At 61.2% G+C, this 10762-nt stretch overlaps 1 protein-coding gene across 17 annotated transcripts in view; it reads left to right on the forward strand.

Moving 5' to 3' along the window:
- Positions 1-10762, forward strand: part of BIN1 (bridging integrator 1) — a 58123-nt gene that overhangs the window by 32135 nt on the left and 15226 nt on the right. For 11 of the 17 annotated variants that reach the window (XM_077766776.1, XM_077766765.1, XM_077766769.1 and 8 more), the window contains 5 exons: positions 4377-4431; positions 4650-4744; positions 5117-5212; positions 6257-6364; positions 7167-7259. In XM_077766776.1, coding sequence (XP_077622902.1) covers positions 4377-4431; positions 4650-4744; positions 5117-5212; positions 6257-6364; positions 7167-7259 — 447 coding nt within the window. The remainder of the gene's footprint in view (positions 1-4376; positions 4432-4649; positions 4745-5116; positions 5213-6256; positions 6365-7166; positions 7260-10762) is intronic. The other 6 variants (XM_077766768.1, XM_077766773.1, XM_077766779.1 and 3 more) reach the window with 1 other exon arrangement.

Raw genomic sequence — 10762 nt, forward strand, 5'->3', positions numbered from 1 at the left:
ATGCAGGGGGCAGGGCTGGGGGATGCTGGGGGAGGCTGGGGGAAGGCCTGGAGGCATGTTGGGAGAGAGTAGGGGGCATGCTGGGAAAGGGCCAGGGGGCATGATAAGGATGGGCTGCTGTGGGGGGCAGGGCTGAGTCTACTGCCTCTGTGGCCCTGCATGAGCCTCTGCTCCTTGGGCCTCAGTTGTCTCACCTGCAAAATGGCGGCTTGGATAAGAAACCTGACGTCTTTGCTTCTGATGCTGTCTCCTGAAACCTCCCGGGGTCTGTGCCCTACTCAGCTGGCTTCCTCAGGCTGCAGGATGTTCTGAAAGTCTTTTAGGGAATCACTAGAGTGCCTACTATAGACTAGGTACTGCTGGGGTTTCAGACATTAACCTTGCCTTCTTGAGGCAGACGCTGATATTTCCCATTTTATAGATGGGTACTTGGAGCTCTAAGTGACTCTGCCAAGGACACACAGTGGTCTGGTGTCCAGATCTGCCCACTCTCAGGCACCCCTGCTGGAGCTGAGCCCCAGTCCTGAGGACACCTGTCTGGGCTAGGGAGAGAGATTAGGCGGCTCCTGAGCTGGACGGGGTGGGAGGGGGGTGACCTGAGCTGGGTGGGGGGTGACTGAGCTGGGGAGGGTGACTGAGCTGGGGGGTCGACTGAGCTGGGTCGGGGTTGACCTGCGCTGGGGAGGGTGACCTGAGCTGGGCAGAGGGTGACCTGACCTGAGAGGGTGACTGAGCTGGGTGGGGGTGACGGGGCTGCCTCAGAGCAGGCTGGGCTGTTCGGTGGAAGGTGAAGAAAGCACAGGTTTGGGAGCTGAGTTTCCCTGTGGTCTGGCCCCAGTGCTGTGACCACAGCGTTGCTCTCCACCTTCGTCCCTCAGTCACCCCCTCTGGGCCCCAGCTCTGGACAGAGAGTCACTCAGTGATCCTTGGGCACAGGGGCCAGGCAGCGAGGCCAGGGCTAAAGATAGCCAGTGCGGGTGGTGGACACAGAATGGTCACTTGAGCTGGGCTCTGTCTGTCCTCAGATTGGGTAGGGTGGCTGGCATGTCAGAGGGGGAGGATGTGAGGCTTCATTTGAAGCTTGGGGTGACGCTCTCTTGGAGTTGAAGGCAGCTATGCAGTTCTGGATTTGATTGGGGCGTGGGGGTAGCCAGGGCCCTGGGCCTGGGTGACCCTGGGAAAGGCAGGTGGAAGTGGAGTGTGGAAGGTCTCCTGCTGTGTACCTGTGAAGAGCAAGCACAGCGGGCCCAGAGCCAGTCGGGGGCTAGGGTGACAGGAATATGGTTCTCAAGGAAGCAAATCTCCTCCTCCCTCCCCCCGCCCCCCCCATGAGTGCCCTAGGTGAGGGTGTAGGTCACCCAGCTGTCCCAGGGGCACGTTTCAGAGCGCCTCCTGGCCCCACTTGGTGGCAGTCTTGGCACTTCTGCCCTCTGTCTCTGCACTGGGAAAACCCAAGGGCCCACTCACATCCTTGCCTACTGTCCCGCAGCTCAGGTCCAACTCAGGCCTTCCTGGAAGCCATCCTGGGTCCGCCTGGTGGGCCAAGCGCTTCCTCAGGGGCCACCTGTAGCTTGCACCCCAGGGCTCATTTGTACTATTTGCTTCTCTGTCGCTGAGATGGCGCAGGTCAGATTCCTTCTTGATCTTAGGGCCTGCTCGGTTCAAAGAGGGTGTCCCTGGCGATTGGGTGAGGACCCTCTGGAACTGAAGGCAGAGAAGCAAGAGTCAAAGGGGCCGGAGGGGGTTCCATGCTGTCGGGGCTGGTGTCAGAGAGGGCAGGAAGCACCCATTGCAGGGAGGTAGAGCAGGGATGTGGGGAGTGGCCAAGCCACCCGTGGAACTACCCTGGGTTTTCGTATGGGGCTGTGGGTCCTTCTAGATTCCTCTGAGTCCAGAGCCAGGAGGGCAGGCTGAAGGGCTGTGCTCCAAGCCTTATGCTTCCCTCGGCTGCTCTGCGAGGGGTGTTAGAGCCCTGGGAACCTCCAGAGAGTCCTTTCTCGGTGCCCTGTAGGGGGGCCATAGAGCCAGCTTGGGAGCAAACACACAGGTTCTGTGTCGGCCTGCCTGGGCGCTGGGCTTGGCAGGCAGCTGTGTGGCCGAGGGCTGTGTCTGACCCTGGGGGGCAGACTGGGGGAGGGCTGCCTCTGACCCCGGGACTGACTGGGGGGCGTGGCTCCGGGGCCCAGCTGCGGTTGGCACGTGCGAGGCAGGCTCTGGCGGGCCCCTTGCACATCTGTGCCCAGTGTGCCTGCTCACAGCGAGGCCCTTGTTTGGGGGACACAAGGAGCCCTGGTACGGCCTGAGGCCCGGGTAAGCGCAGCAGCCCACCCCACAGAGACCCCTTCCTCGGGGTGCAGTGTAGGAACAGTGGGGAGGGGAGTGGGATGACCGAGCTTGGCAGGAAGAGGAGCTGAGCCTGGAAGATTCTGCAGGATCAGATGACCAATAGAATCACATCATGAGCACACTTGAATCGTCACCTCAGCCACCAAAGCATCAAGAATGGGGATGGCCCTTCGTCATTCCCGGTCCCACACGGGCGCATCTGATCCGAGATGGAACTCCAGACAGCTTTGGATCCAGTGCTCTGTACCGGCCTCTCGTTTCTTCCTTTAATCTCTAACCAACAAGTCTCCAACTTTTACGTTCCTCAGAGTTAGGTGTGGCCACAGTTCGACAGGCTACTTTGGGGGGACTGGAGGACTTTTGGGGAGGGGTTCCCCCCAACTGTACATTGCATGCACTGACCTGAAGCCTCCCTGCACCACACCTCTGCTGTCTTCTGGAAGCATTCGCTGTACTACACAGGCAGCTGCAAGTGGCGTTGGAGGGTGCAGGCTGCGGGGGGCTCCCACCCACCCCACCAGGCTGTGAACACTGGGGGAGCCGCTGAGCCACTCAGCTTCTCCAGTCCTCAGCCAGGAAGATGGCCCAGGGGGAGAAGCGGCTGGTGCGCCATGCCCTGAGGACACCAGGGAGGAAGAGTGGGCCCCAGCCAGGAGGAGGGAGGGCCTGCTTGGGAGGGGCAGGGCAGGAGAGGTTTGAGGGTGCCTGGGGTGAGCCTGGGAGGTTGGCTGTGTCCCTGCTTGCCCTTAGCTGGAGTCAAGACCACCTTCCATCTGCAGAAGCCCCAGGCTGGCCAGGAGGGTGGGCTGCGGCTGGTGCCGGTCCGCATCTCTCTCACCCCCCACCAAGGCAAGGGGACCCAGGGGTGTTGCTGCTGTGCAAGCAGGGAGGGCAGGGAGGTGTGAGGAGGGTGCTCTTCCCCGTTCCAGAGGCCCTGCCCTCCTCATGCCCCGCTTCCCCTCTGCCCCAGGTCACCACCCTCAGCATAGAGCTGAGCCTTTAAGTCTGGGCGCCTGGCCTGGCCCACTTAGGCTTGTGGTCTGCAGGGGGCGGGGGGTCATTCACCCCCAGCTGACAGAAGAGGAGACTGAGGCTCAGAGAGTTTCGGTAACTTCCTTGAGGCTACACGCCTACTAAGGGCCGGACTTGGGTCTTCATAGCGCCAACGCCTATGCGCACGCTCCCACTTTACACACGGCCTCAGGAGACTTGCACATCTTGCTGTCCATCACCTGTTGCCTCAGCCTGTTGGCCCCCTCTCTCCCCTGGCACTCAGCTCTCCCGCTCCTGCCTCGTGTGGTATTGATAATCCACAGGGACTGTGGGCTCTGTCTGTGGGGCCACCCCTGTGCTGGCTTTGCTGTCTCCGGGAGCCCCTGGGCTGCCTCCCCAGCTCAGGGTCTTCACCGCCTGGCCCGGCCTTCGGGCCAGGCTTTTCTTCCTACATACTACACCCTCCCTCTTGGCTGGGCCAGTGTCCTGAGATTCCCACCCTTCTCTGAAGCCTGGCTAAGCCATTCCCTTCCACCTTCCACAGCCTACCTACCCACCCACCTCCAGCGCCACGCTCTGTCCCTGCACAGCGCACTGGGAGCCTGCTGGCGTGGGCTTTCAGGACAAGGTGCTGGGTGTCCCACTCCTGTGCTCTGTGCTCACTGGTCACCTGGCCCACGCCTGGTGGGTGTGTGCACTGTGCTGTGTGTGTCATTCAGCCTGTGCCCCAGTGTCTTAGTCAAGGTGGAGGGCGATTCTATTTCCCTGCCTTCCTTACAGGGCTGCTAAGAGTGCCTGGAAGAGACAGGTGCCAGCAAACTCAGGACGCCTTCCCAGGGGCACAGGGCTCCTGGGGCAGGGATGGTGCTGAGGAACGCTGGATGCCCAGGACGCATCTGTGGCCAGAGAGGCAATAGCCGCTGTGCTCCAAGGGGTCAGGAGCAGCCTGCATCTGTCCACAGGGGGTGCAGGAACGCCAGGGGCAGGCACAGGGTGTGCCCTAGGCCCTCATGCTGCCCTCATCATTCTCTTTGCAGACTGAGGGCACTCGACTGCAGAAGGATCTCCGGACCTACCTGGCCTCAGTCAAAGGTAAGGGGCAGGTGGGGCTCCTGGGTAGGTGGGCTTCATGGGACACTGAGGGACCTTTGCCGAGTGATGCTGATGGGTGCAGTGCTGGGAAGGGGAGCAGGGTTTGTGGTGGAGGGATGAGGGCTGGCAGTCGGGACCCCCATACCTCCTGGGCCTTTGGGGGTCTGGGCAAGGGTGACCCGCGGCCCTGGCTGCAGCATGGCCCTTCTGCCCCACAGCCATGCACGAGGCCTCCAAGAAACTAAACGAATGTCTGCAGGAGGTGTACGAGCCCGAATGGCCCGGCAGGGATGAAGCAAACAAGATAGCTGAGGTGAGCGGGAGGCAGGTGGCCGCAGTCCTTCCCCGAGGGCCCTCCTCAGCTCCCCTCTCAGCCTGCCTTGCCCTCTGGGACACGCCTTTCTGGTTTTCAGGAGGCACATGCTGTGTGCCCTTGGGCAAGTCCACCTCTGCTCCCTGGCCCTGGGCTTCTCTGCTCCTTATGGTTGCCCCACAAGAGGCTATAGGGCAGGAGTTATTATATAGTACCCCCATCTTATACCCGAGGAAGCTGAGCTTCTGAGAAGCTTCTGAGCTGCGAAGTGAGGGGCTAAAGCTGACCCCAGGTCTCTGGGAGGAGAGGGATGGGGGCTGGGTATGGACCAGCTCCCCTGGCGCTGTGCTCAGGAGCTCTCACGTCCTTCAGAACAACGACCTCCTCTGGCTGGATTACCACCAGAAGCTGGTGGACCAGGCGCTGCTGACCATGGACACATACCTGGGCCAGTTCCCTGACATCAAGGTGAGAGGCCCTCTGTGTAGACCTGGTACACAGATCTGGTAGGCTGGGCGGGGGAGCAGGAGGGGGCGCAGAGGGATGGGGGGAAAGCTCAAGCACTGAGGTGACTGTGCCCTGAAGGCAGGCATCTCCTTCACCCAGCAATTCATCCCTCCAGGGCTGCTCCCTCTGAGGTCAGCCCACCAGCCCCCAGACCTGGGCCCTTCTGAGCTGAGGGCTTTGGGGGCCCAGTACCTTTGCATCTCTGGGCTATGGGAAGAGACCCCGTGGTGCATGTGTGTGTGTGTGGCCGTGTCCCTGTGCAGTGACTATAGGGTCGTATAAGATATATTAAGGGGGTGTGAGGCCTGGGCCTGTGTTATAGGCTATAGGGTCACTGTGTTAGGCTATGTGTGCTTAGAAGGGAATGTGTGCATAGTTATGTGTGTTCCCTTTTCTCTGGGTGTATTTGTATTATATTGTGTGTCCAGAGAGCCAGCCCCCAGGTACTGGGAGTGGTCAGTATACCAGGGTCTCAGGCCAGTGGACCCAGGTGCTTCAGACATGAAGGCAGAGGTGTTTGGCCCAGTCCCCTGGGGGTCAGGCCCCATGCTGGCCCCCATGGCCACCCAGTGCAGATGCCTCAGGCTCCTGAAGGTGCCTAATGAAGAGTATGGAAGGGAGGCTGATGGTGTTGGCCTGGGAGAAGAGAAGCAGGGGTCCGGGGGGTGTCTTCAAGGAGCTGAGGGCCAGGCCAGGGAAGAGGCTTGTCCCCCTCAGTAGCGGCTGGCGGGCACTGACAAAAATAGGTGGATATTGAGCACATGGTCTGGCCTCTGTGTGAGAAAGGACCCCAGAGGGCAAGGACTGCCTTGAAGGGGTGCGCTCTTTGTCACCAGAAATGCTGGAGGGAATGTTTCCAGCGTGCATGAGATGCCCTCCTTGAGCCCAGGGTCGACTGCCCTGTGCCCTCCGTCTCCCCCCAGTTTCTTTGGGCCCAGCCTGGGCAGGGTCTCAGCACGGGTGAGGCCCTCTCAGCACCGCTCCCCGACCCCGTCTGTCCTCCAGGCACGCATTGCCAAGCGAGGGAGGAAGCTGGTGGACTACGACAGTGCCCGGCACCATTACGAGTCCCTCCAAACCGCCAAAAAGAAGGACGAAGCCAAAATTGCCAAGGTAAGGGCCAGAGGGCAGGGTTGCAGGAGCGTCCTCAGGCCAGGTACCCAGGTCCTCTGGATGGGCCTCCCTCTGCGCTGCGGCCCTTTGCGCTGTTGATGTTCGCTGCTCCCCAGGAACCACCAGCCCCACTTGCAGATGGGTGTAGAGCCGGTGACCCTTCAGGTAGCAGAGCGGGGTGGGGGCTGGTGCTGGGCCCACGGAGGGCGAGTGAAAGTCCCCTCTGGGCACCTGGGCGAAGGCCCACTTCCTGCCCATCCCCTGGTGCTTGCTCTGGCCCGTGGCCCCTCCGCCCTGCTCTGAGGCCACTTTCCAGGATGAGAACAGGCCTGGCTCCGGTTTTGCTGGAAGGGCCCTGCCCGACCTGGCGTGCTCTGAGTGGAATTCTGTCATGGGATCCGCCGTGACCCTGTCTCAGCTGGAACAAGCCTGGGAGCACAGGGCTTGGGCTGGTCACACTGTCCGCAGCTGAGGGGCTGAGGGTGGGTCCCCTCCCCAGCCCACCCCAGGGCGGGACCAAGCTTGCTGAGCCCCTCTTCTCTCACTAACCATTCTCACATTTTTGCTTTGCAGTTGGAGTTCACTCCCTTCTCTGCCCTTTGCCTGGGGCTCCCCTTAATTCTCTTTACCTCCAGGGGCCTTTACCTGCTGGGGGGTGGCCCCCTGGAGGGGCAGCCAGCTTGTCTGTCACTGTGTTCGGGACGTTTGGACTTGGTGTTTAATATCTGTGTCTCTGTTTCTCTCTCCCCATGTCCCTCCTGTTTCTCTCTCCTTCGCCTTGACCTCCCCTCCCCACCCCCAGCCTGTCTCGCTGCTTGAGAAAGCCGCCCCCCAGTGGTGCCAAGGCAAACTGCAGGCTCACCTCGTAGCTCAAACTAACCTGCTCCGAAATCAGGTGACACTGGCTTCTAACCTTGCACGTGCTGGCGCCTTCTGGTCTGTTGTCCTGTCCTTGGCGCTGGGTGCCCGTCTTGCACTGCCTGGGGCGGGGGGAGGGCACAGTCTCTTTCCTGGGTTGGGGGGCAGGGCTGTTTTCAAATGCCTCCGCTGGGAGAGCTCCTGTGTCAGAGGAGACCTGAGGTCAAATGTGGGCGACTCAGGGAGGCTTGGGGCTCTGGTTAACCTGGGAGGACCCCAGTCTGCTGCTTCTTGCCCTGGTCTCTGGTAGTCCTGAGAATCTATGAAATCCTAGCCTCTGGGAATGCAGGAAAGCCATTTGTCCTCTCTGAGGGCTCCTGTCCAGACATGTGTCGTCCTTTATGCCTAGTAAAAGTTGTGAGGGTATCCAGAATTTACTGAAGACACTACCCTGCCCAGAGAGGCGAAATCTCCAGCTCACAGGGACCCTTGGGACCTGTGGGCCCTCATAGTGCCCCCTAGAGGGGACTCCCTGTGAAGTCTCTTCAGCTGTGGCCGGGATCTGAGACCTGGGGCCTGGAGGTCGGCTCTTTGGGGATTTCACAAAGGGCAAACTATGCACCACGGTGGTTCTGGAGGGCTTCTTGGAGGAGGCTTTTTGTACAGAACTCCTGACTGATCTTAATACCCTGGTAACACTTCACTCTTCACAGTCCTCTGCCCTTGGGACGGACTGGGTTTCGGGTGAGCACAGCGTGGCCAGGGACGGCTAGGTATACCCTGGGAGAGGTGGCCTCATGGTTTTCTCTCCAGGGACACTCACAGGACCCCAGCACCCCTTCATGGTCCTGAGGTGGGGGTGGGCAACGGAGCTCTGACCCAGCAGGTCGGGTTTCTCTTTGGGCAGCTGCCCCATTTTTTTCTGGGCCACCTCCTGATTTCATCATCTTCAACCCACATGTGTTGAACGCTTGTGATGTGGAGGGCTCTGGGCTCAGCATGGGCTCGCGGCCCAATTTCTTACCTGACCTGCTGCCTGATTTCTTTCAGGCCAAAGTTATGGGCTGACTTTGGAGGCACTGAGTGGTCAACAGCCCTGCCCCGAGGGTGGCATGACCCTGGATGTCCAAGATGGTCCCCAGGAGGTGGAGGAAGGAGCTAGAGGCTGGGGCCCCAGCCCTGCCTGTAGAGTTCAGGACTTCTGGCTGGAGGGGGTTGGGGCCACTGACCTAGACCCAGGGTTTCTGCATAGTTTTCCTGGAGATGGGTTTGGCAGGAGACCAGGTGAAGGTTTTGTTGCTTCTGGGAGATTGGAGCTTGGGGTGGTGCCTGTGGCTGCCTTTGGGCTCCCGGGTTGGGTGTGGGTAGGGCGTCCTGCTGGGAGGGCCCCATCCCCCCCACCTCAGAGGAGCCGCTAGGGAGGCGAAGGCACATGATCTCATCTTTGGATGTTGGACTGCAGATGTTTGGCCTTTCAGCCCAATTGGCTTTCCCATTTGGACCCAGTTTTTATTTGAGCACATCCTCTCTCTGCCCCCACCCTGCCTTGCGCCTGGCTGGAGGCTGGGGCGTCTTCTGAGTTCCCACGGGCAGCTGGCTGGCCGTGAGCTGGGGCCCTGGGGCCCTGGGGCTGCCCTGCTGGCTGGCTTGACTCTGGGGAGACAGCGCGACCCAGGCAGGCTGTGCTCTCTAAGCTGACCAGTGCCACATGTCCCCTGGGCTCTCCTCAAGGGCCACAGTCCCCTAAACCCGCTTGCAGGACCCTGGTGCCCTGTGCACAGCCAGCAGGCCTGCTTCAGTCTGCTCCATGTGTCCATTGGCCTGTAGCCCAGCCACCAGGGCTGGCGAGCTCTCCTGGACCCCCACCCCCTCCAGCGCTTCAGAAACAGCCAGAATAGGAAAAATGTGACCCGAAGGGAATAATAGATACAGGCCCTGACTTCCAGGAATGCTGAAACAGGGCCACCCCGTGCTTCGCAGCATTGCTGGGCACACGGGCAGGGCCTGGCCTACAGCGTCGAGCTGCGGGCCACCCTCACCGTCACTGTCACTGCTGTTCATCTGGGGCGTCAGGGCCGGCGTCGTCGTGGGGTAGAGGCCAAGTCTCCACGGAGAGGTGGCCTCTGGGGAAACTGGGCCGGACCAGAGCAGCTCCCCGGGGAACGTGGCCTCGAGCCAGCGCCCAGACTGTCAGGTGGGAGGGCTGTGTGACCAGGCCAGAACTCATCCTGCAAGTGCCCCCCAGTCCCGCTCGGATGCCCAGCGCAGTGCGGCCGGGCAGGCCTGCTGGGTCCTATCCTCTCCCAGAGATGCCCGAGGCAAGTGTGTCCGGACTCTTTTCTTTCCTTGTTTTTCACCCTCTTGCACCTTCAGGTTTAGAATTAGATTTTAAGCAGTTGGGAGAGGAGCTCATGCTCACTCTCGAAAGCTCCAGCACCCTGAGGTAATTGTCATCAGGGGCGAGGGGGTGGCTCTCTCCTGCAGCCCCATCACCGTCACCGAGGCAGGCTGGCAGGGTGCAGCGCTGATAGGGCCCGAGGCTGGACAGGACAGCTGGGTGGGCTGCGGAAATCGTGTGCCTGGTGGCAGTTTGTCGCCCTGGTCAGGTGGCTGGTCTGCCAGGGGCCTGAGGACGTGAGGCTGCTGGCCGGAGCTTTCTCCCGGGGAGGGGCCTGCCACGTTCCTCGGCTGTGACTCAGACCTCGAATCCCCAGTCACTGTTTCCAGCAGCGCCCTCTTGATGAGCAAGCAGAGCCCCTGGGCGGCCTGGGGTCTGTGACTCAGCGCCTCCCTCGCCCGGCTCCGCCCTCAGCTCTGGGACGGGGCCTGGGCGCCACCTCCTGGTGGGGGTGAGCGGGCCTGGAGGGCGCTGTGCGGGCCTGGGAGGGGGAGGGCTCTGGGGTGAGCACTGGCGCGCTTCGAGCAGCCTAGCTCCCTCCTCCCCTGGCCCTGCCCTCTCCCCCCTCTCCCCCATCTTTCCTGGACGTGCCTGAGGACACGCCGCTGGGCTCTGTCTGGTGGGGACAGGTCACAGAGGAGAGAGGAGTGAGCAGTGTGTCCTACCTCCTCCTCCAGAGGTGAAATGAAATGCAGGCTGCTGGCTGAGGCTGAGTAGGAGCCTGCTTGAGAAAGGGACACTCAGGCAGGAAGTCCGAGGGAGCTGGGCAGCAGGCTGACTCTCAGCCTGAGAGGGGTTCACACATGTAAGTGGGCAGAGTTCCTGCCGGCTGGGTCTGGGGTCTGCCTCTGTGCCCCAGCCTCCGGGCTCCTTGTCTGGAGCTTTCTTGTCCCCTGTTCTTCCCTCCTCTGCTTCCTGGCCCACCTTGGCCTGATGAGGGGGGTCGCCCTTTTACCAGGACTGCTCAGTTTTCCCTTCCTGGAGCAAATGCTATAAATCTAGCTGTAGGGGCCTAAGGGGCTGCATGGGGAGGTTCTGCTGAGCGTTTTCATCCAGTTCACCCCCATTTTGCCCAGAGCTCTGGTCCCAGTGGGGCAGATGGGAGGTTAGGAGGAGCAGGTGCTGGGGGGTGGGTGGGAGGT

Source organism: Crocuta crocuta, unplaced genomic scaffold (genome assembly GCF_008692635.1).
Source record: "Crocuta crocuta isolate KB4526 unplaced genomic scaffold, BGI_CrCroc_1.0 scaffold5, whole genome shotgun sequence".
NCBI classification, from domain to species: Eukaryota; Metazoa; Chordata; class Mammalia; order Carnivora; family Hyaenidae; genus Crocuta; species Crocuta crocuta.